Source organism: Pleurodeles waltl, chromosome 11 (assembly GCF_031143425.1).
Source record: "Pleurodeles waltl isolate 20211129_DDA chromosome 11, aPleWal1.hap1.20221129, whole genome shotgun sequence".
Taxonomy (NCBI): domain Eukaryota; kingdom Metazoa; phylum Chordata; class Amphibia; order Caudata; family Salamandridae; genus Pleurodeles; species Pleurodeles waltl.
Genome location: NC_090450.1, coordinates 992,388,224 through 992,416,005, shown reverse-complemented (window position 1 = coordinate 992,416,005; position 27,782 = coordinate 992,388,224). Strand labels below are relative to the sequence as shown.

General features: G+C 50.1%; 1 protein-coding gene across 1 annotated transcript in view; it reads left to right on the top strand.

The window, feature by feature from the left end:
- Positions 1–213: 213 nt before the first annotated feature.
- Positions 214–27,782, top strand: part of BLOC1S2 (biogenesis of lysosomal organelles complex 1 subunit 2) — a 51,565-nt gene continuing 23,996 nt past the window's right edge. Inside the window, exons 1-3 of the mRNA XM_069215343.1 lie at positions 214–324; positions 24,427–24,543; positions 25,077–25,196. Coding sequence (XP_069071444.1) covers positions 273–324; positions 24,427–24,543; positions 25,077–25,196 — 289 coding nt within the window. The 5' untranslated portion in view covers positions 214–272. The remainder of the gene's footprint in view (positions 325–24,426; positions 24,544–25,076; positions 25,197–27,782) is intronic.

The window sequence follows — 27,782 nt, the reverse complement described above, 5'->3', positions numbered from 1 at the left end:
AAAAGGCCGGGAGTGGTTGGTGGTGTGAATTCTCCCCCTGGGTGCACACTCCTGCTGGAGGTTGGAGGTCACTGGGTGGCCCTGGCTCTCTCCACCCCATGATGGCGGCTCCGTTCAGCCTCTTCTGCAGTCCTTCGTTTGTTTTCATGGCGTGCACTTTGACGCGCGTCCGCTTCGTTCGAGGGGCGGGGCTTGTTTTGGGCTTCTTTCTGCACACGGTTCGGCTTGTTGCAGTGGCAGCACTTCCTGGAACCCCGTCCGTGGAGTCTGCGATGGAGCCGGCGGGGCTGGGGCCGGAGGCGGCCAAGGAGCGCAGCGGCAAACGTGAGCCGTGGGGTGGGCGGGGGCACGCGGGGGTGTGCGGCAGCAACTCCCAGTACCAGCTGTACTGACGGGGTGGGGCGCCCTGTGTACTGTGTGGGGGCTGTACCCTGCAAGCAGGGGGGAGGCGGACACCCCCTCTGTACGGGTCCTGGCCATAGATCCCCAATGTACAGCTCCCTGTGTACAGCTCGTAGCTCCCTGTGTACTGGCCGTAGCTCCCTGTGTACAGCTCGTAGCTCCCTGTGTACTGGCCGTAGCTCCCTGTGTACAGCTCGTAGCTCCCTCTGTACAGCTCGTAGCTCCCTCTGTACAGCTCATAGCTCCCTGTGTACAGCTCGTAGCTCCCTCTGTACTGGCCATAGCTCCCTGTGTACAGCTCGTAGCTCCCTGTGTACAGCTCATAGCTCCCACTGTACAGCTCATAGCTCCCTCTGTACAGCTCATAGCTCCCTGTGTACAGCTCGTAGCTCCCTGTGTACTGGCCGTAGCTCCCTGTGTACAGCTCATAGCTCCCTGTGTACAGCTCGTAGCTCCCTCTGTACAGCTCATAGCTCCCTGTGTACAGCTCATAGCTCCCTGTGTACAGCTCGTAGCTCCCTCTGTACTGGCCGTAGCTCCCTGTGTACAGCTCATAGCTCCCTGTGTACAGCTCGTAGCTCCCTCTGTACAGCTCGTAGCTCCCTCTGTACAGCTCATAGCTCCCTGTGTACAGCTCGTAGCTCCCTCTGTACTGGCCATAGCTCCCTGTGTACAGCTCGTAGCTCCCTGTGTACAGCTCATAGCTCCCACTGTACAGCTCATAGCTCCCTCTGTACAGCTCATAGCTCCCTGTGTACAGCTCGTAGCTCCCTGTGTACTGGCCGTAGCTCCCTGTGTACAGCTCATAGCTCCCTGTGTACAGCTCGTAGCTCCCTCTGTACAGCTCATAGCTCCCTGTGTACAGCTCATAGCTCCCTGTGTACAGCTCGTAGCTCCCTCTGTACTGGCCGTAGCTCCCTGTGTACAGCTCATAGCTCCCTGTGTACAGCTCGTAGCTCCCTGTGTACAGCTCGTAGCTCCCTCTGTACAGCTCATAGCTCCCTGTGTACAGCTCGTAGCTCCCTCTGTACAGCTCGTAGCTCCCTCTGTACAGCTCATAGCTCCCTCTGTACAGCTCATAGGTCCCTCTGTACTGGCCGTAGCTCCCACTGTACAGCTCATAGCTCCCACTGTACAGCTCATAGCTCCCTGTGTACAGCTCGTAGCTCCCTCTGTACAGCTCGTAGCTCCCTCTGTACAGCTCGTAGCTCCCTCTGTACAGCTCGTAGCTCCCTCTGTACAGCTCGTAGCTCCCTCTGTACAGCTCATAGCTCCCTGTGTACAGCTCATAGCTCCCTCTGTACTGGCCGTAGCTCCCTGTGTACAGCTCATAGCTCCCTGTGTACAGCTCGTAGCTCCCTCTGTACTGGCCGTAGCTCCCTGTGTACAGCTCATAGCTCCCACTGTACAGCTCATAGCTCCCACTGTACAGCTCGTAGCTCCCTGTGTACAGCTCATAGCTCCCTGTGTACAGCTCATAGCTCCCACTGTACAGCTCATAGCTCCCTCTGTACAGCTCATAGCTCCCTGTGTACTGGCCGTAGCTCCCTGTGTACAGCTCATAGCTCCCTGTGTACAGCTCATAGCTCCCTCTGTACAGCTCATAGCTCCCTCTGTACATAGCTCCCTCTGTACAGCTCATAGCTCCCTGTGTACTGGCCGTAGCTCCCTGTGTACAGCTCATAGCTCCCTGTGTACAGCTCATAGCTCCCTCTGTACAGCTCGTAGCTCCCTCTGTACTGGCCGTAGCTCCCTGTGTACAGCTCATAGCTCCCTCTGTACAGCTCATAGCTCCCTGTGTACAGCTCATAGCTCCCTCTGTACAGCTCATAGCTCCCTCTGTACAGCTCATAGCTCCCTGTGTACAGCTCGTAGCTCCCTCTGTACTGGCCGTAGCTCCCTGTGTACAGCTCATAGCTCCCTGTGTACAGCTCGTAGCTCCCTCTGTACAGCTCGTAGCTCCCTCTGTACAGCTCATAGCTCCCTGTGTACAGCTCGTAGCTCCCTCTGTACAGCTCGTAGCTCCCTCTGTACAGCTCGTAGCTCCCTCTGTACAGCTCATAGCTCCCTCTGTACAGCTCATAGCTCCCTGTGTACAGCTCGTAGCTCCCTCTGTACTGGCCGTAGCTCCCACTGTACAGCTCATAGCTCCCACTGTACAGCTCATAGCTCCCTGTGTACAGCTCGTAGCTCCCTCTGTACTGGCCGTAGCTCCCTGTGTACAGCTCGTAGCTCCCTGTGTACAGCTCATAGCTCCCACTGTACAGCTCATAGCTCCCTCTGTACAGCTCATAGCTCCCTGTGTACAGCTCGTAGCTCCCTCTGTACTGGCCGTAGCTCCCTGTGTACAGCTCATAGCTCCCTGTGTACAGCTCGTAGCTCCCTCTGTACAGCTCATAGCTCCCTGTGTACAGCTCATAGCTCCCTGTGTACAGCTCGTAGCTCCCTCTGTACTGGCCGTAGCTCCCTGTGTACAGCTCATAGCTCCCTGTGTACAGCTCGTAGCTCCCTCTGTACAGCTCGTAGCTCCCTCTGTACAGCTCGTAGCTCCCTCTGTACAGCTCATAGCTCCCTGTGTACAGCTCGTAGCTCCCTGTGTACAGCTCGTAGCTCCCTGTGTACAGCTCGTAGCTCCCTCTGTACAGCTCGTAGCTCCCTCTGTACAGCTCATAGCTCCCTCTGTACAGCTCATAGCTCCCTGTGTACAGCTCGTAGCTCCCTCTGTACTGGCCGTAGCTCCCTGTGTACAGCTCATAGCTCCCTGTGTACAGCTCGTAGCTCCCTCTGTACTGGCCGTAGCTCCCTGTGTACAGCTCATAGCTCCCTGTGTACAGCTCATAGCTCCCTCTGTACATAGCTCCCTGTGTACAGCTCATAGCTCCCTCTGTACTGGCCGTAGCTCCCTGTGTACAGCTCATAGCTCCCTCTGTACAGCTCATAGCTCCCTGTGTACAGCTCGTAGCTCCCTCTGTACTGGCCGTAGCTCCCTGTGTACAGCTCGTAGCTCCCTCTGTACTGGCCGTAGCTCCCTCTGTACTGGCCGTAGCTCCCTGTGTACAGCTCATAGCTCCCACTGTACAGCTCATAGCTCCCTGTGTACAGCTCGTAGCTCCCTCTGTACTGGCCGTAGCTCCCTGTGTACAGCTCATAGCTCCCTGTGTACAGCTCATAGCTCCCTGTGTACAGCTCATAGCTCCCTCTGTACATCTCATAGCTCCCACTGTACAGCTCATAGCTCCCTGTGTACAGCTCGTAGCTCCCTGTGTACAGCTCGTAGCTCCCTGTGTACAGCTCATAGCTCCCACTGTACAGCTCATAGCTCCCTGTGTACAGCTCGTAGCTCCCTCTGTACTGGCCGTAGCTCCCTGTGTACAGCTCATAGCTCCCTGTGTACAGCTCGTAGCTCCCTCTGTACTGGCCGTAGCTCCCTGTGTACAGCTCATAGCTCCCTGTGTACAGCTCATAGCTCCCTGTGTACTGGCCGTAGCTCCCACTGTACATAGCTCCCTGTGTACAGCTCGTAGCTCCCTGTGTACTGGCCGTAGCTCCCTGTGTACAGCTCATAGCTCCCTGTGTACAGCTCGTAGCTCCCTCTGTACAGCTCGTAGCTCCCTCTGTACAGCTCATAGCTCCCTGTGTACAGCTCGTAGCTCCCTCTGTACAGCTCGTAGCTCCCTCTGTACAGCTCATAGCTCCCTCTGTACAGCTCATAGCTCCCTCTGTACAGCTCATAGCTCCCTGTGTACAGCTCGTAGCTCCCTCTGTACTGGCCGTAGCTCCCTGTGTACAGCTCATAGCTCCCTGTGTACAGCTCGTAGCTCCCTCTGTACTGGCCGTAGCTCCCTGTGTACAGCTCATAGCTCCCTGTGTACAGCTCATAGCTCCCTGTGTACTGGCCGTAGCTCCCACTGTACATAGCTCCCTGTGTACAGCCCATAGCTCCCTGTGTACAGCTCATAGCTCCCTCTGTACATAGCTCCCTGTGTACAGCTCATAGCTCCCTCTGTACTGGCCGTAGCTCCCTGTGTACAGCTCATAGCTCCCTCTGTACAGCTCATAGCTCCCTGTGTACAGCTCGTAGCTCCCTCTGTACTGGCCGTAGCTCCCTGTGTACAGCTCGTAGCTCCCTCTGTACTGGCCGTAGCTCCCTCTGTACTGGCCGTAGCTCCCTCTGTACTGGCCGTAGCTCCCTGTGTACAGCTCGTAGCTCCCTGTGTACAGCTCATAGCTCCCACTGTACAGCTCATAGCTCCCTGTGTACAGCTCGTAGCTCCCTCTGTACTGGCCGTAGCTCCCTGTGTACAGCTCATAGCTCCCTGTGTACAGCTCGTAGCTCCCTCTGTACTGGCCGTAGCTCCCTGTGTACAGCTCATAGCTCCCTGTGTACAGCTCATAGCTCCCTGTGTACTGGCCGTAGCTCCCACTGTACATAGCTCCCTGTGTACAGCTCATAGCTCCCTGTGTACAGCTCATAGCTCCCTGTGTACAGCTCATAGCTCCCTCTGTACAGCTCATAGCTCCCTCTGTACAGCTCATAGCTCCCTCTGTACAGCTCGTAGCTCCCTGTGTACAGCTCGTAGCTCCCTCTGTACTGGCCGTAGCTCCCTGTGTACAGCTCATAGCTCCCTGTGTACAGCTCGTAGCTCCCTCTGTACTGGCCGTAGCTCCCTGTGTACAGCTCGTAGCTCCCTGTGTACAGCTCATAGCTCCCACTGTACAGCTCGTAGCTCCCTCTGTACTGGCCGTAGCTCCCTGTGTACAGCTCGTAGCTCCCTGTGTACAGCTCATAGCTCCCACTGTACAGCTCATAGCTCCCTGTGTACAGCTCGTAGCTCCCTCTGTACTTGCCGTAGCTCCCTGTGTACAGCTCATAGCTCCCTGTGTACAGCTCATAGCTCCCTCTGTACTGGCCATAGCTCCCACTGTACAGCTCATAGCTCCCTCTGTACTGGCCATAGCTCCCACTGTACATAGCTCCCTGTGTACAGCTCATAGCTCCCTGTGTACAGCTCATAGCTCCCTGTGTACAGCTCATAGCTCCCTGTGTACTGGCCGTAGCTCCCACTGTACATAGCTCCCTGTGTACAGCTCATAGCTCCCTGTGTACAGCTCATAGCTCCCTGTGTACAGCTCATAGCTCCCTCTGTACAGCTCATAGCTCCCTCTGTACAGCTCATAGCTCCCTCTGTACAGCTCGTAGCTCCCTGTGTACAGCTCGTAGCTCCCTCTGTACTGGCCGTAGCTCCCTGTGTACAGCTCATAGCTCCCTGTGTACAGCTCGTAGCTCCCTCTGTACTGGCCGTAGCTCCCTGTGTACAGCTCGTAGCTCCCTGTGTACAGCTCATAGCTCCCACTGTACAGCTCGTAGCTCCCTCTGTACTGGCCGTAGCTCCCTGTGTACAGCTCGTAGCTCCCTGTGTACAGCTCATAGCTCCCACTGTACAGCTCATAGCTCCCTGTGTACAGCTCGTAGCTCCCTCTGTACTTGCCGTAGCTCCCTGTGTACAGCTCATAGCTCCCTGTGTACAGCTCATAGCTCCCTCTGTACTGGCCATAGCTCCCACTGTACAGCTCATAGCTCCCTCTGTACTGGCCATAGCTCCCACTGTACATAGCTCCCTGTGTACAGCTCATAGCTCCCTGTGTACAGCTCATAGCTCCCTGTGTACAGCTCATAGCTCCCTCTGTACAGCTCATAGCTCCCTGTGTACAGCTCATAGCTCCCTGTGTACTGGCCGTAGCTCCCTGTGTACAGCTCATAGCTCCCACTGTACATAGCTCCCTGTGTACAGCTCATAGCTCCCACTGTACAGCTCATAGCTCCCTCTGTACTGGCCATAGCTCCCTGTGTACAGCTCATAGCTCCCTCTGTACTGGCCATAGCTCCCTGTGTACAGCTCATAGCTCCCTCTGTACAGCTCATAGCTCCCTGTGTACAGCTCATAGCTCCCTGTGTACAGCTCATAGCTCCCACTGTACAGCTCATAGCTCCCTGTGTACAGCTCGTAGCTCCCTCTGTACTGGCCGTAGCTCCCTGTGTACAGCTCGTAGCTCCCTCTGTACTGGCCGTAGCTCCCTCTGTACAGCTCGTAGCTCCCTCTGTACAGCTCGTAGCTCCCTCTGTACAGCTCGTAGCTCCCTGTGTACAGCTCATAGCTCCCTCTGTACAGCTCATAGCTCCCTCTGTACAGCTCGTAGCTCCCTCTGTACTGGCCGTAGCTCCCTGTGTACAGCTCATAGCTCCCTGTGTACAGCTCGTAGCTCCCTCTGTACTGGCCGTAGCTCCCTGTGTACCGCTCATAGCTCCCTGTGTACAGCTCGTAGCTCCCTCTGTACTGGCCGTAGCTCCCTGTGTACAGCTCATAGCTCCCTGTGTACAGCTCGTAGCTCCCTCTGTACAGCTCGTAGCTCCCTCTGTACAGCTCGTAGCTCCCTCTGTACAGCTCATAGCTCCCTCTGTACAGCTCATAGCTCCCTCTGTACAGCTCATAGCTCCCTGTGTACAGCTCGTAGCTCCCTCTGTACTGGCCGTAGCTCCCACTGTACATAGCTCCCTGTGTACAGCTCGTAGCTCCCTCTGTACTGGCCGTAGCTCCCACTGTACATAGCTCCCTGTGTACAGCTCATAGCTCCCTGTGTACAGCTCGTAGCTCCCTCTGTACTGGCCGTAGCTCCCTGTGTACAGCTCATAGCTCCCTGTGTACAGCTCGTAGCTCCCTCTGTACTGGCCGTAGCTCCCTGTGTACAGCTCATAGCTCCCTGTGTACAGCTCGTAGCTCCCTGTGTACAGCTCGTAGCTCCCTGTGTACAGCTCGTAGCTCCCTCTGTACAGCTCATAGCTCCCTCTGTACAGCTCATAGCTCCCACTGTACATAGCTCCCTGTGTACAGCTCATAGCTCCCACTGTACAGCTCATAGCTCCCACTGTACAGCTCATAGCTCCCTCTGTACTGGCCGTAGCTCCCTGTGTACAGCTCATAGCTCCCTCTGTACTGGCCATAGCTCCCTGTGTACAGCTCATAGCTCCCTCTGTACAGCTCATAGCTCCCACTGTACAGCTCATAGCTCCCACTGTACAGCTCATAGCTCCCTGTGTACAGCTCGTAGCTCCCTCTGTACTGGCCGTAGCTCCCTGTGTACAGCTCGTAGCTCCCTCTGTACTGGCCGTAGCTCCCTGTGTACAGCTCATAGCTCCCTGTGTACAGCTCATAGCTCCCACTGTACAGCTCATAGCTCCCTCTGTACAGCTCATAGCTCCCACTGTACATAGCTCCCTGTGTACAGCTCATAGCTCCCACTGTACAGCTCATAGCTCCCTCTGTACTGGCCGTAGCTCCCTGTGTACAGCTCGTAGCTCCCTGTGTACAGCTCGTAGCTCCCTCTGTACAGCTCATAGCTCCCTCTGTACAGCTCATAGCTCCCTCTGTACAGCTCATAGCTCCCTGTGTACAGCTCGTAGCTCCCTCTGTACTGGCCGTAGCTCCCTGTGTACAGCTCGTAGCTCCCTCTGTACTGGCCGTAGCTCCCTGTGTACAGCTCGTAGCTCCCTGTGTACAGCTCATAGCTCCCACTGTACAGCTCATAGCTCCCTGTGTACAGCTCGTAGCTCCCTCTGTACTGGCCGTAGCTCCCTGTGTACAGCTCATAGCTCCCTGTGTACAGCTCATAGCTCCCTCTGTACTGGCCATAGCTCCCACTGTACAGCTCATAGCTCCCTCTGTACTGGCCATAGCTCCCACTGTACATAGCTCCCTGTGTACAGCTCATAGCTCCCTGTGTACAGCTCATAGCTCCCTCTGTACAGCTCATAGCTCCCTCTGTACTGGCCGTAGCTCCCTGTGTACAGCTCATAGCTCCCTCTGTACTGGCCATAGCTCCCACTGTACATAGCTCCCTGTGTACAGCTCATAGCTCCCTGTGTACAGCTCATAGCTCCCTCTGTACTGGCCATAGCTCCCACTGTACATAGCTCCCTGTGTACAGCTCATAGCTCCCTGTGTACAGCTCATAGCTCCCACTGTACAGCTCATAGCTCCCTCTGTACTGGCCATAGCTCCCACTGTACAGCTCATAGCTCCCTCTGTACTGGCCGTAGCTCCCTGTGTACAGCTCATAGCTCCCTCTGTACTGGCCGTAGCTCCCTGTGTACAGCTCATAGCTCCCTCTGTACAGCTCATAGCTCCCTGTGTACTGGCCGTAGCTCCCTGTGTACAGCTCATAGCTCCCTCTGTACTGGCCGTAGCTCCCTGTGTACAGCTCATAGCTCCCTCTGTACTGGCCGTAGCTCCCTGTGTACAGCTCATAGCTCCCTCTGTACAGCTCATAGCTCCCACTGTACAGCTCATAGCTCCCTCTGTACTGGCCGTAGCTCCCTGTGTACAGCTCATAGCTCCCTGTGTACTGGCCGTAGCTCCCTGTGTACAGCTCATAGCTCCCTCTGTACAGCTCATAGCTCCCACTGTACAGCTCATAGCTCCCTCTGTACTGGCCGTAGCTCCCTGTGTACAGCTCATAGCTCCCTGTGTACAGCTCGTAGCTCCCTGTGTACTGGCCGTAGCTCCCTGTGTACTGGCCGTAGCTCCCTGTGTACAGCTCATAGCTCCCTGTGTACAGCTCATAGCTCCCTGTGTACAGCTCGTAGCTCCCTGTGTACTGGCCGTAGCTCCCTGTGTACAGCTCATAGCTCCCTCTGTACAGCTCATAGCTCCCACTGTACAGCTCATAGCTCCCTCTGTACTGGCCGTAGCTCCCTGTGTACAGCTCATAGCTCCCTGTGTACAGCTCATAGCTCCCTCTGTACTGGCCATAGCTCCCTCTGTACAGCTCATAGCTCCCTCTGTACAGCTCATAGCTCCCACTGTACAGCTCATAGCTCCCTCTGTACTAGCCATAGCTCCCTGTGTACAGCTCATAGCTCCCTCTGTACAGCTCATAGCTCCCTCTGTACAGCTCATAGCTCCCTCTGTACAGCTCCCTGTGTACAGCTCATAGCTCCCTGTGTACAGCTCATAGCTCCCTCTGTACTGGCCATAGCTCCCTGTGTACAGCTCATAGCTCCCTGTGTACTGGCCGTAGCTCCCTCTGTACAGCTCATAGCTCCCTCTGTACAGCTCATAGCTCCCACTGTACAGCTCATAGCTCCCTCTGTACTGGCTGTAGCTCCCTGTGTACAGCTCATAGCTCCCTGTGTACAGCTCATAGCTCCCTCTGTACTGGCCATAGCTCCCTGTGTACAGCTCATAGCTCCCTCTGTACAGCTCATAGCTCCCACTGTACAGCTCATAGCTCCCACTGTACAGCTCATAGCTCCCACTGTACTAGCCATAGCTCCCTGTGTACAGCTCATAGCTCCCTGTGTACAGCTCATAGCTCCCTGTGTACAGCTCATAGCTCCCTGTGTACAGCTCATAGCTCCCTCTGTACAGCTCGTAGCTCCCTCTGTACTGGCCGTAGCTCCCTGTGTACAGCTCATAGCTCCCTCTGTACAGCTCATAGCTCCCTGTGTACAGCTCATAGCTCCCTGTGTACAGCTCATAGCTCCCTCTGTACTGGCCATAGCTCCCTGTGTACAGCTCATAGCTCCCTCTGTACAGCTCATAGCTCCCTCTGTACAGCTCATAGCTCCCACTGTACAGCTCATAGCTCCCTGTGTACAGCTCATAGCTCCCTGTGTACAGCTCATAGCTCCCTCTGTACTGGCCATAGATCCCCAATGTACAGCTCCCTGTGTACAGCTCATAGCTCCCTGTGTACAGCTCATAGCTCCCTGTGTACAGCTCATAGCTCCCTGTGTACTAGCCATAGCTCCCTGTGTACAGCTCATAGCTCCCTGTGTACAGCTCATAGCTCCCTGTGTACTGGCCATAGCTCCCTGTGTACTGGCCATAGCTCCCTGTGTACAGCTCATAGCTCCCTGTGTACAGCTCATAGCTCCCTGTGTACAGCTCATAGCTCCCACTGTACAGCTCATAGCTCCCAGTGTACAGCTCATAGCTCCCTGTGTACAGCTCATAGCTCCCACTGTACAGCTCATAGCTCCCACTGTACAGCTCATAGCTCCCTGTGTACAGCTCATAGCTCCCTGTGTACAGCTCATAGCTCCCTCTGTACTGGCCATAGCTCCCTGTGTACAGCTCATAGCTCCCTCTGTACAGCTCATAGCTCCCACTGTACAGCTCATAGCTCCCACTGTACAGCTCATAGCTCCCTGTGTACTGGCCATAGCTCCCTGTGTACTGGCCATAGCTCCCCTGTGTACTGGCCATAGCTCCCCTGTGTACTGGTCGTAGCTCCCTCTGTACTGGTCGCTGTAGCCCCCTCTGTACTGGGCGTAGCTCCCTGTGTAGAAGCCATAGCTCCCTCTCTACTGGCCGTAGCTCCCTCTACTGGCCGTAGCTCCCTCTACTGGCCGTAGCTCCCTCTACTGGCCGTAGCTCCCTCTGTACTGGCCGTAGCTCCCTCTGTACTGGCCGTAGCTCCCTCTGTACTGGCCGTAGCTCCCTCTGTACTGGCCGTAGCTCCCTCTGTACAGGCCGTAGCTCCCCAATGTACAACTCATAGCTCCCTGTGTACAGCTCATAGCTCCCTGTGTACTGGCCACAGCTCCCTGTGTACTGGCCACAGCTCCCTGTGTACTGGTCGTAGCCCCCTCTGTACTGGTCGCTGTAGCCCCCTCTGTACTGGTCGCTGTAGCCCCCTCTGTACTGGGCGTAGCTCCCTGTGTAGAAGCCATAGCTCCCTCTGTACTGGCCGTAGCTCCCTCTACTGGCCGTAGCTCCCTCTACTGGCCGTAGCTCCCTCTGTACTGGCCGTAGCTCCCTCTGTACTGGCCGTAGCTCCCTCTGTACTGGCCGTAGCTCCCTCTGTACAGGCTGTAGCTCCCTCTGTACAGGCCGTAGCTCCCCAATGTACAACTCATAGCTCCCTGTGTACAGCTCATAGCTCCCTGTGTACTGGCCACAGCTCCCTGTGTACTGGCCACAGCTCTACTCTGTACTGGCCACAGCTCTACTCTGTACAGGCCACAGCTCTACTCTGTACTGGCCATAACTCCCTGTCTACTCGTCGTAGTTCCCTCTGTACTGGCCGCAGCTCCCCTGTCTACTGGCCGCAGCTCCCCTGTCTACTGGCCGTAGCTCCCCTCTGTACTGGTTGCACTGCTGTTCCCTATCTGCAGTGGGACATCCAGGGCTGGCTTTAGGGCAGTGGGCGCTGACCTGGGGCTGGGGGCTGCACTGTTTAGCAATGGCTTACAGTTAAAAGCACCTGCTGCAGAGTTCTTGTGGGTCCATCTTTCAGGCAGCAATACAAATGTCAAAATAATTATAATTAATGTTCCTGCTAGAGAGAAAGATCGGAGTTTTGTCTGGTGGCAGTTTTGACTCCAAAAAGTAGCTGTAGGAAAGTGCCCTTTTTCTTGGCATGGTTACCCCCATTTTCTGCCTGTTGTCACTGTGTTTGACTGTGTCCACTGGGCTCCTGCTCACCAGGACCCAAGTAGCTTTGTGCTCGCCTCTAAATTGTACCTTTTTCTTCCCACATTTGGCATACTGTTTCCCCCATGTAAGTCTCTAGTATATGGTACCCAGTGTATTGAGGTACCAGGGGATCCCTATGGGCTGCAGCAGTTATTCTGCCAACCTTAGGGAGCCCATGCAAAGTGTTCTGCAGGCCTGCCATTGCAGTCTGCGTGAAACAGGTGCATGCACCTGTTTTCACTACAGGCCACAGGTCACTGTAAGTCACCCCTGTGGTAGGCCCCCTCAGCCCAGAAGGCAGGGTGCAGGTACCTGTGTGTGAGGGCACCCCTGCACTAGCAGAAGTGCCCTCACAAACTTCAGTTCCATTTCCCTGAACTTCATGAGTGTGGGGTCGCCATTTTACATGTCTCCTGGACATAGGTCACTACCTGTGTCCAGCTCAGGGGTGTGGAATTTATTAAAATATCTACTTGTCCAGGGGACAGGTTGCTTCTCAAATCTACTTGTCCTGTAAAAAGATCTACTTGTCCCTTTGGTGCCATGTAGTGTGGCGACAAATTATGGCAGCAATCTCATTATGTAAGAGCTCTGATAATAGCCTCTCTGATTATGCCAGGGCTACTACCATAGTAGGGCTTGAATACTTGCAGTTTCAATCCCCACTGAAGCAATTTCCTTATTTTGCCACCTTTCTGCAGATCTGCATACTGGGGCTGGAGGAAGCAGTAAGCAATAGTTCCAGGGCTGGAATGCCTTTGAGTCTGCAAACCTACTAACATGCATGTTTTAAAGATTTTCACCAGCTTCTCTCTAATATTTTCCCATAATAAGAAAGGTTGGACATTTACTCCTGACACTGGCAGAATTAGAACTTCTTCCAGGGTTGGGAAGAAAGTGGCTGGAGGGAAAATGAATTTGCAAATGCTCAATAGATTTTCACATGAGCAAATCTACACATCGTATTTACCCATGCTAAAATACAGTTCACAAATATTTTATAGGGGTACGACATATACCATGGGTGCACTTTTGTGACTTTCTTTAAGAATTTGTGGCCACATGTAGGTAGGTTCAGATTTGCGAGTCGCAAATCCGAATGTAGAATGGTGTTCCTGACACTATCTGTGATTCGCAAGGGCTTCGCAAATGCACACCTCATGAAAAATCATGAGGTGGGTCGCAATTTGTGACCCCCTTGCGAATGGCGGCCCTCACAGGGATGGTGGCCTGCTGGAGACAGCAGACCACCATGTCTGTGACTGCTTTTCAATAAAGCATTTTTTTTTTTTTTTGTATTGCAGCCCGTTTTCCTTAAAGGAAAACGAGATGCATTACAAAAACGAAAAATGAAACGTTTTTGTTTCATTTTTTCAGAGCAGGCAGTGGTCCACAGGACATGTTTACAGTGACATTCACTTTTGCGAAAGTGTTAGCACCCATTTGAAATGGGTGCAAACTGCGATTGGTTTGCGCCCGCGTTCGCGGTCACAAAACAATCCTACATTGATAATTGCGAGTCGCAAACCCGTTTTGCGATTCGGTAACCAGGTTAAAAAGCTACCTACATGTGGGTCTTGGTCCCTAATTAGGTCTGGTGTTAACAAAGACATTTTGTTTTTATTAAACTTCTATTTCTCTCTCTTTCGGCTGGTTTTACTGTGAGTGATCGCATTCTGCTCTTCCACAAGGAGCATATTGGCACACAAAGTAGTTTTGTTCAGTGTCAGGAACTACAGTGGCAATCAGTGACGTAACGAAACTGGAGGGTGCCCCTTTGCAAAGAACATGGAGGAGCCCCCTCTCCAGACTCACTCGGGGCAGGTGCTGTGCTGAAGGGGCCCCCTGGAGGGCGGCTGCGGGGCCTTTGTTATGCCACTGGTGGCAACGTGTGCTTATAGAGTTCAAAAACGTTTTGGGGGGGTTTTGCCAGTGTTTGTTACAATGTTGAGGGCCTGGTAGGTCCCACAACAATAAAGTGTTACAAAAGCCATGTCAAAACAAGACACACATTGATGAAACTAAAAGACTTATAAAAATATGTCAGATCAGTTGGCTTTGTCAGTGTTTGTTTATTTTCATGCTTCCCATAATCGTGTTGAAAATGGTTACACTGATTTTCCATTAGAAATATTTTTGGGAAATACTAGCATGCATCAACACATTTTACTAAATGACACTTCATTTGCATCTAATCAGAGAGCATTCTGGGAGCATTATACTTAGCCTCATAGCCTAAACTTTTCAAACATGTGTATACACGTTTGTTTTTTTTTGTACTGGAACCAACGTCAGTAGTGAAGTGTGACCTTAAAACATTTATTTACAGCACTCACCCTAATAATGAAGGCTTTCAAATAATGAACCATAAGTTCGAACAGCATTATCCTTTGGAAACACATTACCTCAACTGCAGAGAGTTCCACTCTCTGTAAACTGGCAGCCAAAGGGTTTGTGCTGCAGAGGGTTGGGCCTACTTGTCCCAAGGACAAAGTAAACATAAAAACTTCTTGCCCTTAACCCCAAACAAGATGTCCCTACCCCAGTACTGCTGCACGTATTGAAAGTATGTTTCCATGCTCTCTGGGGCCTCCTTGGAGGACCCCAGCATTGCTACCACCAGTCTTACAGGGTTTTCCGGGCAGCCCAAGCTGCTGCCACCCCTCAGGCAGGTTTCTGCCCTCCTGCTGCTTGATCTGATCATGCTCAGGAAGGCAGAACAAAGGATTTCCTTTGGGAGAGGGAGGCAACACCCTCTCTCTTTGGAAATGAGTGTGACTGGCTTGGGAGGGATAGCCTCCCCAAGGCACTGGTGTACTTTGAAGGGCACATTTGGTGCCCTCCGTGCATAAACCAGTCTACACCGGTTCAGGGACCCCATGTCCCTGCTGTGGCACGAAACTGGACAATGGAAGCTCCTCCAGAAGGTCCATGGGTTCTGCCAATTTGTTTCCAAGGCTGGCAGGGAACTCTGGGAGCATCTCAGTGGCCAGGTCATGCAGGTGATGTCAGAAGCACCGTCCGATAGGTGGTCAACTGGCTAGGTGACCAGTCCCACTCTTAGGGCTATTTAGGGTCTTCCTCTGGGGTGGTTCCTCAGATTCGGCTTGCAAGATTCCAGCAGGACTCCTCTGCAACCTCCATTTCGACTTCTGGCCACTGGAACTGCAACTGGACCCTCCAGGAACCGACAATCTGCATCTACGAAGAAGACTCTTCTTGCAACATTGTTTCCACTGCTCCTGCCAGCTTCTGCAACATTTCCCCGGCTATGCATCCTTTGAGGGCGGCAAGACTTCAGTCTGCATGAGAAGGAAGAAGGAATCCCTTTGTAGTAAAGAAGTCATTCCCCTGCATCCGCAGGCACCTACTGCAACGATGACCAGCTGCGTGGATCTCCTCTCATCCTGAGCTGCGTGGATCCTGCATCATGGGTGGTTGTCCAGAGTAGTCCTTTTGGTCCTCTTTGCCAGCTGTCCAACTTCGGTGGAGGTAAATCTTTGCTTTCCAATGCAGGACAGTACCCCCTTGCACTGTGTCTCTTGCAGCTGCCAAGGATTGTTTGCATCTCCTCCAAGGTACTTCAGGCTACGAGCAGCGCCAGCCGCCAGCACTTCTTCCTGCGACGCACAGCCCTCTGCGTGGTTCTCCTGCAGCGTGGGATCCTTTTCTGTAGTGCTGCGTGGGCTCCTTCTGCAACTTCTATGTCCCCGTCCTGTGGGACTCCTGTGGGTGCTGCCCTGCTTCTGTGGGCCCTCTGTGTCGCTGAGGGTCCCCTGTGACTCCCCACTCCTGGGTTGAGTCCTCCTGGGCCTTGGTGGTCCCCGGCAGCACCACTTTTTCACCAGCCATGATATTTGCCTTTGCCAAGGCTTGTTGGTGGAATTCTGCCACAGATACCCATCTGCAATCTTCCTTCCAGTGTGGGACAGCTCCTGCAACCCTCAGGAACTCTTCTTCGGCTCCAGGGCTGACCTCCTCTTCATCACCGTCGACCAACGCTTGCAAGTACAGCTGGGTGGGTAGTAGCTCCTACTCCTCCTGGACTCCACTATGACTTTTGGACTTGGTCCCTTCTCTCCACAGGTCTTCCTCTCCAGGAATCCACAGCTGCTTTCTTGCAGCCTTTTCTGGGTGTCTTCTTATCTTCACTTTTGGCCTTTTGGGTGGTTTAGGGAATTTCCACTGATTTACTCCTGCTTTCCTGGTCGCTGGGCGGGGTACTGTGTTACTTATCTCTGTGGTTTTCTAGTACTCCCAGCTCCCCTCTACACATTCCGCTTATCTAGGTGGGGGTCCTGTGTTCGTATTCCATTTGTTTTAGTATATGGTTTGGGCTCCCACTAGGGTCACTATTGTTTATTGCTATTTTACACTGTTTTCTAACCTTTTTATGCGTCTTACTGTTTATTAGTGTATCTGTATAGTGTATTTACTTACCTCCTATTGGAGGGTTGCCTCTAGTATTTTCTGATACTGTGTTCCAAAAATAAAGTACCTTTATTTGTATACAACCAAGTCTTTTCTTTCTTGTGTGAAAGTACTGTGTGACTGGAGTGGTATTGCATGAGCTTTGCATGTGTCCTAGAGAAGCCGTTGCTGCTCATCCACAGCTACCTCTAGAGAGCTTGGCTTCTAGACACTGCCTACACTTCACTGAGAGGGGATACCTAGACCTGGTATAAGGTGTAAGTACCTTAGGTACCCACCACATACCAGGCCAGCTTCCTACAGTAGCGCAGAGAGTTAATATGCCTGCTGAACAGATCTGTACTTTATGTGGATAGCTGAGTTGATTAGTAAAGCCAGACTTTACCGGCGTTTGGAAACAAATTAAATGTGTGTGAGACAGGGCTAGGGAGAAATGAGGGACACTCGTGCACGGTGGTAGTGAGGGAATCAGAAGAGGAAGTCAAAGGAGGGAGAGGGTGCCACAAAATATTGTTGCACCAGGCGTACCTCTGTTAAAGCTAGCCCTGGAGCCATCTCCATGGTACTGATGACAGCTCCCTCTGTACTGAGCAGGTTGACTAGCCTGCAACAGTTCCCTGTGTAATTTGGGAATTGGGGTGGGGGTGCTGGTCCCCCTTGTGTACCACTGGGGGTGGGGGGGTGCAGGGCAGCTCCTTTTTATACTACTGAATGGTGCAGGGCAGCTCCCTGTATACCACTGGAAGGTACGGGCCAGCTCCCTGTGTACCCCTGGGGAGGGTGCAGGCCAGCTCCCTGTGTACCACTGGGGTGGGAGGTGCGGGGCAGCTCCCTGTGTACCACTGGGAGGGGGTGCGGGTACCACTGGGGGGGGGGGAATGGGGCAGCTTCCTGTCTACCACTTGGGGGGTGGGGGCAGCTCCCTGTTTACTACTTCGGGGAGAATTGTGTGTGAAAGGTAGCTCCCTGTGTATCACTGAGAAAGGTGGGAGATGGGGGAGAGGACTGCGGGGCAACTTCCTGTGTACCACGGGGGTGTGGGGCAGCTCCCCATCAACCACTGGGGGTGCGGGGCAGCTCCCTGTTTACCACTGGAGGGTGGGGGCAGCTTCCTGTGTACCACTTGCGGGGGCAGATTTCTTTGTACCACTAGGGGGCGTTGTGCGGGCAGCTCTCTGTGTACAACATGAGGGGGTGCGGGGCAGCTATCTGTACCACTTGAGGGGGTGCAGTGCAGCTCTCTGTGTACCAGTTGGGGGGGTGCAGGGCAGCTCCCTGTGTACCACTTGAGGAGGGAGCGGTGCCCTGTGTACCACTTGAAGTGGGTGTGATGCAGGCAGCTTCCTCTGTACCACTGGGGCTTGCGGGATAGCACCCAGTGACCCAGTTGAAGTTGTGGGCCAGCTGCCAACTGGGGTGGGGGGTTTGGAATGAAGGCCTTTGTACTGCTAGACATTCAGACAGCTCCCTGTGCAGTGGTGAACAAGCTCCATGTGTGCCATGGGGACATCTGTCTGTTGCAGAGGCTCCTTGTGGATGGTTCTCTGCATGCTAGGGGACAGTGTTCTGTGTATTATACAGAGCTCTGTCTACTAGGGCAGTGCACTGCCTACTAAGGGGTGCATGCCTGTGTGCTGACAGAGAGCTCCATGTGCAAAGAATACAGCTGTCGTGTACAGGATGACAAGTCCCTGTGTACTGGAGACAGCTTCCTGTACGCTGTGAACAGGTGTCGAAAAATCATAAAAATGTTTCTAGACCTGCAGGTCGAGTAACTCAAATAATTTACTAGACCTAACTGTAATGTACTTGACCCGTAAACAGGTCTCAAATTGTATGATCCTAGGCAAATAGTTTACAGAGTCACCTTTTTCTTCATTCTCACATATGATTGCACCTTCAAATATGTGAGCTCAGTATTTCTGCAGTACAAAAAAACTCTTGTGTGATTAAGTAGACTAAAGTTTGCTGCATGCATCACAAGAATCTAGCCCACATAACATAGGACTTCTTTTAGTTTATTAACAACATTGCCATCAGGGAAGGAGTGTTTCTCAGTTTGTTTAAACATTCAATTTTTATAAATCAACCACTAAACCATGATGTGGTAACATATTGTCATCTACACCCAGTAACTTTCCAAGAAATGTCCAAAAACCTCCCCACCAACTTGCAGCCTTCCTGATAAAACTACATAGTGTATTAACAATCTGTGAAAATTGGGTTTTAGAAAACATATCCTTTGCACATCAACACGTATTCTGATTTGTTTTCATCCTATTAAAATATTTTTGCATCACACAGAAATATAAAAAAGGGCTTTCACAACTACTGAAACATAGTTTTAAATGTTTGCACAGTTGACTTAGTCATTTAAATGTTGTGTGTTAGGAACAACCTGACACCCTAAATCCTTTTATTTTACATTCTAAGCGGCAGGTCACACAGTTCACCTTACAAAGTCCTGGAACTCTGCAGTCAGAAGGAAAATTAATTGTAAGAAAAACTGACTTTTGACATCTGTCTGTGAACACAGAGCAAATGTGACATAAGAACAAGATTTAAAGGCATCTTTTATTGCCCCTCCACTTTTTAACTGAACAGAACACCTGTTCAGTGTAAACTCGCCAGAAGAGGCGAGTAATTCATAAAAGTAGCTCGACCTGATCGAATAAGATTTCCCAATGCAAGTGGTTGAGTATAAATTTTTCGAGCCCTGGTGAACTACTTCCTGAATACTTGTGGACACCTACCTGCCTAATACAGTAACAGCAAGGATGATTTACATGTGCTTGGTCGCTGCACTAAGAGAGTTGGGTAGTCTGTGTTCTGTATGTGCTGTCCATCTATTTCTAGTAGCAAGGTGAGCAAAAGAACCATGGGCTGGAATTCACTCCAGAATAATTGCTAGCGGCTGAAACATAAGGTTCTGCCTGTTCTGAAAGATAAAGGATGCATATAATAAAATGCTTTTTAGATAAAAAATAGCACCTGGGAGAAACAGAAAGCCAGTGGGCTGTGACCCCGTTCAGGACTCCCCGCCTTGTATGGAAGCCTTTGCAGCCTCCCATTTGGAATCTTCAGCAGCCGCAGTAGACAAAGTTCACATAATCAAGACTCAACTCTTATATTGGAGACAAAGAGAGCAGAGAAAATACAAAATACTACACCTAAAAGTGGCCTACATGTAGCAACTACTTAATACCAGTTGCCTGAACATCTTACATTATTTCATCAGACCTTATGTAATAAAATGTGATAATACTTGCAGATACCTGGATGTTATTAAGGTATTGGTGGGTTCAATATATATAAAGTATAGAGAAGATATGAAAAGAAAGTTATTCTGTGTGGAGGTCTTTTGTGATGGAGATGGCAACAACTAATTGTCATGGCGATGGGTGGAGCTATTATTATTAAAGGTGGTGAGATTATACTTTGTGCCATAAAGCTTCTATGTTGAGGAGGTAATTCCTTTGTTCATGGTTGTTTACATTTTCTAGAAAGAGATCTAGTTTTTCTATAGGGGTCTCCCTTTCTACAGAGAGATCTAGTTTTTCCATAGGGTCTCGCCTGCGTCACAGTGGGTGACTCACGTGGACGCCAAGATGATAGTCTCTCTTCTGGTTGCACAAAATTGCCTTTACACTCCCTGTTCAGAATACATCAACCAGTAGTAGGTCTGAAATTGGTAGCAGCTGTATGAGATCCATATCTAAAACTCCTAGCAACACTGGAAAGGGCCAGATGTATGTGACACTGATACATTTTTTCCAGGTGTCTGGATCCCAGACCATAAATGGGAGAGACGTTTACAGGCATATACCATATGGGACAGGTCTCCTTTTCGTTTGTGGCTCTTCCAGCATGTTTTTGATTGCAGCAGAGATAGTTGAAATACTCTCTCAGATGTCCAGAATACCGTGCATTGATTAGTATTTACTTGTGTTAGAAAGGGAGGGATTTTTGATTTACTTGTGTGGGGGTCACCAGTATAAAGCTTGGTAGCTAACCAGTACCCTGGAAGTAGCTCCCTGAAGTGCAGCCCAGCACGGTGCATCATTACCCGTCTGGCCATATCGAAAAAGTCAAAGCTACACATCGCCATATAGTTGGAGCAACCTCTAGCCAAAGCAGTGGCAGGGAAACACACACCGCACAACACCGCCGTACCTGGAACACAACCTCAACTCTGTTTTCAAAGTCATACGGAGGATGGTCAGTTGGCAAGCCTCACTTTATCAGTCAGTGTTACTGAAAACTGGGCCAGTGGTAGCCGGAGTGGATTTGCTAGAGGGTGGGATTGGAAACGACAGAGTGGATGTGTGTGACTACCACACGTTACCAACCCTGTAGCCAAGGAGAGCAGCGGCTGGATTGAGAATGGAGACAGGTAATGGTTTTGTTTGTTTCAGACAGTAGGAGCAGTGTGAGCGCATATGTATGTGTATTTGTTTAAATGTTTTTGTGCGCATACGTACGTAGATGTTTGCATTTAGGTTTCTGGCATTTTGTCCCTACCTAAAATATATAGGGCCTGATTACAACTTTGGAGGAGAGTGTTAATCCATCCCAAATGGGACGGATATCCTACCCACCATATTACGAGTTCCATAGGATATAATACGGCGGGTGGTATATCCGTCACATTTGCGACGGATTAACACCCTCCTCCAAAGTTGTAATCAGGCCCATAGTCTCTTCCTGAAGACATTCCTGGTGTCAGAGAACACCAAAAGTGTCCGATGCCTCCAATATAAGGAATTTGTTTCTGGTACAATTGTGTCTATGTCCGACATAACGCTGGCATAATAATGGTATATGTTGACGTATGCTGGGTATCCTTGAATTAATTCTCGCATAAAGACTGCTATCCCTGCTATACTATGAGTATTCTTGGCTTAATTGTGGCCATAAATCACATACTGGTGGGCACCTTTGGAATCATTATGTCCACGGCTGGCACAAGGTAGCGTTTGTTATCACTATGGTGGGCTGAAATGGCACAATTGTGATCCTAACATAGTTGTGGTCGTCTGGGGCATGATGGAGGTATCTTTGAGAATGTTAGGGACATCCCTGGCATGTGGTGGTAAAACTTGGCAGAATCTGTCTTTGGGGTGCATTTGTACTAAGGAAATCACAAGCTGATGCTTAGAGACCATGCATTAGATCTGATTTTTTTTTTTTTTTTAGGCAAAAAAATATTATTTTTTCCTAAAAAATAAACGTTTTTCTTTGTGTTTAACCTAAAATAGAAAGTGCATATTTGATAAAAAAAAAAAAAAAACATGTATTTTGAGAACCGATATGGTGTTTGTTAACAAAACAAAAATCCAAAACATATGTAAGCTGCTCTTTGAATGATACCTCATACATAGTTGGGGGGATTTATAGAGTTTAGTATTTCCTTTGTGCCAGCGGGCACTTACCGCTGTGGCTGTTATCTGATTGGTCATGTGGAGGCATTTCATTGCGATAAAGAATTTCCTGACATTGCTGTTAGTAACTCTATCATATGCGTTGGGATGGTTGGTGTTATACCACAATATGAATTTTCAATATCGTCCAGCCAAGATACTCTATTCAGAATATAGAATTGAAGAACATCATATGGGCAACTATAGGTTTATATACATTCCTTCCTCCACATCTATTTATCTTAAAGATATATCTTTAAGATTTGGAGTTTAGAATAGTAAATTTATGCTTACATGTGTACATACTTTCATGATAATACATTAGTCAACATTCTTGATATGTTATTTTGGCATCACTCAATCCTGTGACATACATCTGTGCGGTCGCTACTAGTAATCCTGCAAGGTGTGGTCAGTATTGGGATTGTCTCGGTTGAGATCACTGTTGTAACAGCTGTCAAAGTCATTCATATCTCTGGTCTGTTTTTGGTCGATCAGAAGTAATTCTTGTTTTGGAAGAGGTTTGAGTCCTCTAGTCTATGCTAATTTGCTACCTAGCTTAGTCACCAGGCACAAAACGAGTGCAGCTCTGTAAATGACCACCACCCCCCTTTCCTGTTCGGTCGCAACAGAGGATCTTAAAGGCTGAGGGTAATGTTATTTCCTAGTCTGATGGTGAACTTTCCATTGATTGTAGGGAGTGACCTCCAGCTCAGGAGCTGGAAAATGAGACCCAATTACCTGAGGTACAGCTCCCCCCCCCCCATCCCTGCCACAGCCCCACCATCTGACGGCTCTCAATGAGGGGATTGATGTTAGCACAGATGGTAAACAGTTCCTGACCAGTGTAACTTAGGCGGTTAACAGGAGTCAGACTGCAAGGATCTCTCTTACACTGCCTGAACTTGGTGCAGATGGGTGCAAGCGGGCTTGTCTGTGGCGTACCACTGGTGCTCCTGGTGCACGGCTGCATGGTTCCGGTGAATAACTACAGACCGGTCAGTAGCCGCTAGATTTTACACTTGGGAGATTTGGAGCTCACCTCCCAAAGATGGGCTTCCTAACAAGAAAGAATTCCAAAATCAAAGGGCTCTCAAGTACTGAAGATAGTGCAACTAAGCAAACTGGGAAAGGTTTTTCTCATTAGGATATCCCAAATGCAGTATGCATGTTTAGATGCGCCTCCCATACCTCGGTGTGCAACAAATCTCAAACTGCTCCTCACGGAGGAGCCTCAATAAGGTGACACCTGTATGGAGTTTTGTGTGGTCCTGTTTATAGGTGACGTGGCCTAGCAGGTTGGGCTGGAACCATCCTCTTGTAGCAGTACCAAGGCTGATCTGCCTTTTGTTGATCCTGTAGTGGCAGAGTGAGCCAAAGGAAGATGGCTGGAATGCGGACGAGTACTTACCAAACATTGAGATTAGTTCAAGCATTCCACCCATCATTTGTTTTGTTTTTTCGGGACTGATGGATCAGGTGTGGGGCTGGGGTAGCTTTCTGCGCACTAGGCGACTACTTCTGCAGGGGCAGCTCCCTGCATACAGCGGGTAGCAGCAAACAGGGCATAGTTCTCTGTGCACAGTGTAATACTTGCTTGAGTACTGAGGTATGCAAGAGAGTGCTCACCGTGTACTGGAGAAAGCTGGTGTGTACAAGAGGGTGCTACAGCCATACCAGGGGATCAGCATCCTCCTGAGAGGGTTAAACGCGCTCTTTCACATCCGAAAGATGGGCACAAAAGCATAGACAGAAAAATGGTTACTAATGTGGGTAATGCACAATAACAGGTTCACCTATTCCAGTAGGCTGGCCACCTATTTCAGTTAGCTGAAGGTTCACCACTGTCACATTGTAGTGTGTGGGAGGTCATGGGTCTGAATCCCATTAAGACTCCCCTTGCTTTCCTTCCTAGGCCATTAAAGTGAGTTCCATAAACTAGGTATTGAAAACATTTGCTATTTCCAACACTTAGACATTGCAGAGGTGCAGTATAAAAACAAATTATTACTAACTAATATACTTATGAATCGCCTTTACCGCAGTGAAAGCCACCCCCGCCTGTAGCGATGGTAGCTGCCATTCTTTACCTGAGGCAGCCCTCCATCTCTACTAGGGGCACCAACCCTCTTTAGCATTGGTAGCTGCCCCTAACACTCTGCCCTTCTTTGACATGGACAGCAGACCCATGTCAGCACGGACAGAAAGTATTAGAGGGTGCAATACTTAAAATGGACCACAGTGTTCGCAAAAGGGCCCTTGTAGAAAAATTGCTATACCCACCCCACCCATGCATCTCATCCCACCTCTGGGACCTGACACTTTGTGCTGTGTTCCACCCTTGCCTTGAATCAGGAAGTGATGTAAGTTGTGTTTTGTTTGTGCTGTATTTAACAGCATGGCTTAGATGACACATTTATTCAGTGGAAAACACTAGGTGATGCATACTGCTCAGGAAGAGCTCTATCAGGAATCGGGCAGTTGTGTTCCTGAAATAGTGTTGTTGCCTGACCCTTCTCTTGGCTGTAATTCCACCTTTGGTGTCTGTTTCGATTAAATGACACGGATTCTGAGTTTGGTGCTGGAGGCAAGATCATTTTTGCCCCAAGACACTGTCCTGCATTAAGTTGGCTTGGACAATGAAAGTTCGCTAACCCAACTGTTCCTGCTGACCACTCCTCTTGTTACTCACTTAGATGATGCTGTGATCGAGACAGCGGAGGAGGCGAAAGAGCCGGCAGAGGCGGACATCAACGAGCTGTGCAAGGACATGTTCACCAAGATGTCTACGTACCTGAGTGGTGAACTGACCGGTGAGTCCAAGACGTCATATCCTGTGTGCCACACGCCCTTGGCCTGACCCTCTACAGGAGGCTCCCTGTCACCTTCAAGAGACTGCTTGGCCCATTCTCTCTGCTTGCTTCCCTGCCTTGAGTCAACCGTGCAAGCTCTCCATGCTCTTCAGTTTTGATTTTGTTTCACTCCTTATATCTGTTCCCAGTAAAAAGCCACTTTCATCACCAGCCAAGAGTAGTCTGACCTTGATATGCTGACCTTGACTACTGGAAAATGTTTTTAAGATCTTTGAGCTTCATTAGTAAATATACCAACATTAGAAAAATACAGACAATTGAACAGAGAGATTCCCCTTAACTAAAATAGAAGCCTTCACGTTAGGTGATGCCAGGATGTACTTTCCGTGGATGTCTGAACACTCTGGTGTCTGTCCCCTGCCAGCCCCCCACGGTCTGAGCTGCAGTATGGGATATATCAAGCAACAGTCCGCCAAAATCTCATCATTGTCACTAACTGTAACATTGAGAGATGTTTTTATTTTTTCTTCCAGCCACCAGTGAAGATTACAAACTCTTAGAAAAAATGAATAAGCTGACCTGCCTGAAATACATGGAGATGAAAGACATAGCGATAAACATTAGCCGAAATTTGAAGGATCTGAATCATAACTGTGAGTACGCGTGACAGTGTTGGAGATGGAGGCAGTGCTGTGTGTTTGTAGTGTCTGGCACGGGGTGGAGGGCAGTGTTTTTGTGCAGCGTGAGTTGTTCCCATTTAATAGTTATTTAGTTTTTTTATTGCTCTACTGCAGAGAATTGATTACAGATAGTAAACAGTCGATACATTTTGAGATGTGCAGTATCATGAAGGATGGATAAGACATAACAGGGTTAAAGCAGTGATGGAAAGGTTTTTTGTTTTTTTCATATAGAAAGCAAATAGTTTTCACACCTCTGATGAAAGTTAAGTTTTGTGCTTTTGACACTTAAAAAATAAATAAAAAAAAATCTTTTTATTGAACAGCAAAACTGCCATTGCACAGTATAACATGTCGCAATACAATCTGTGGCAATCATTCAAGGTGTAATATTCGAAAATCGTCCAAATATGACAATCAAATACAGCTGGTACGCTGACCCTCCACCCGCCCGTGGAATTCCACCTAGCGAGTCATTCCCCATTCCTGTAGGCCTCCCCCGATTTTCTCCCACTTTTTCGGGCAACCCCTACTCTGGTAGATCACCGCACCCCGGCACCAATCCAGATCGGTGTGCCATGCCTGTACACTGGGCAGAGATTCAGCTCCCCAGGTTGGTGCTATATTACGCTTACCCACCACTGCCGCTATGGCCAACCAAATGCCCTGGTATTTGGGCAGGTAATCTTATCCCTCTATATTGAGTAGGAACATCTTGGGATCCAATGGGACCTCCTTCCCAAGTGTCCGAGCCATTGCTCCGGCGATTCTCTGCATAAGCCTCTATCACGGGGCATGCCCACAGAATATAGTAAAAGGTTCCCTCCTGCCCACAGCCTTTCAAGCACTGCGGGGTCTGCACCCTGCCCATCTTACATAGCACTACCCTGGAGTAGTAAGCCCTGTGTAGAATCTGCAACTGGACCAGCCTGAACCAGGGACATTTTTTATTTCTCATACCTTCTGGATATGAACAGTTCCTGCTCCAGAGACCTCTTTGTCTGTCCATGATCCCAGGTTGACCGGATAGGAAGGTTTATTGGGGTAATGCCTTAGTACGAGAGGCAACAAAGTTTGAATTGTATCCTTACTTTGTTGGTTAGACAGTGTAGATCTTTCAGTACTGGAGAGCTGGGATCATGGCTTGTATAACGGTGGCCTTGAAATGTAGAAGAGCCTTGAGGGGAGCGATTGATGCTTGAGGAACAGCTGCTACTGTGGCTGCCCATAGTGTCTGCTGTTACATCTACAGGGTCCAGTCTTGGGAATTACTTGGCTGATTACTCTACTGCCAACGAGCCTTCAGTAGGTTTCAAACCTGGCAATTCAGTTACAGCTGTTCACAGGCAGCAGTGAGTAGAGGGCTCCAGTGTGCCTTCTGTGACACAACATCTGTGAGACTTTCCACAAATGCACTGACACACACACAGCGTTCCCTTCACTACTCACTCTATCAGGGTCGCACTTCTGCAGGACCAGTCGAGGATTCTGTGGTGTCTCCATTCTGTGGCCAAATTCTGCAACTCTTCTCGATATTCTCGATTTCACATCATAATCTGCAGTATCATGTCACTTGTCACAGTGGCGCTTACCCACTGGTCTTTATTTTGCTTCAACAACTGCCTCTGGCATCTCAGAGTTACTGTTTTGGCATATTGGTCCATTACAAGACATTTTACCGTAACCTGAAAATAATATTTTATGTAATTGTTATCCATTTGATGCCATTCCTTTCCTGTATGAAAGTCTGACAAGTTCAGCTCAGGTTCAGTAGTAGCAGTCGCCAACAGCTGCATAAATACCCGCTGCCAGCCTTGCGGACACTAGTGTCCTGGTGCTGATGCTGGGCCTTATGAAGCGAAGGGTTTCGTTTGGTCGCTGTCTGCTACAAGAGTGATGTTTCTCTTGGTCCTGGGATAGACTGTGATTTCTGGGCAGTTTCAGTGATGGATATTGTTGTTTTATTAATGAGGTCTTTGGGCCTTAAGCCTATTAACTCCTGTTTTACTCCTGATTCTCCAATGGTAGCGAGGTTGAGCAGCAGATGTTTACTGAAAGTAGGATTGGAGCTCCGGTACATATGACAGAGCAGTCACACACAGTGAACTCTGTATCAAGAAGAGCAATGTCCTTTAAGATAACAGATTATTTATTTACATATAGCAAATGTACTAAGCTGAAGATCTACAAGGGCTGAGTCAGACTCCAGATATATTTACAACACTGAGCAATAAGGCGCTATATTCCAAGTAATGTGGCCTAAAGACTATGTTATGGTGTAAAGGGAAAGCACCATGAGATCCTGGCTATGGTAAAGTGCCCCTTTTGACATGGTCACCCCCCACTGATGTGCACTGGGACCTTGCTAACCAGGCCCCAGAGTCAGTGCTCCTTCCCTAAACCAAGGTAAAATGCTCTAATTGTGTACGATTGGCACACACTTTAGCACCCCTGTAAGTCCCTAGTAGATGGTACGCCTAGGGCATGGATACTAAACAGGGTCCCTATAGGCTACAGCATGTATTATGCCACGCTAAGGGACCCCCTTTCAATTTGCAT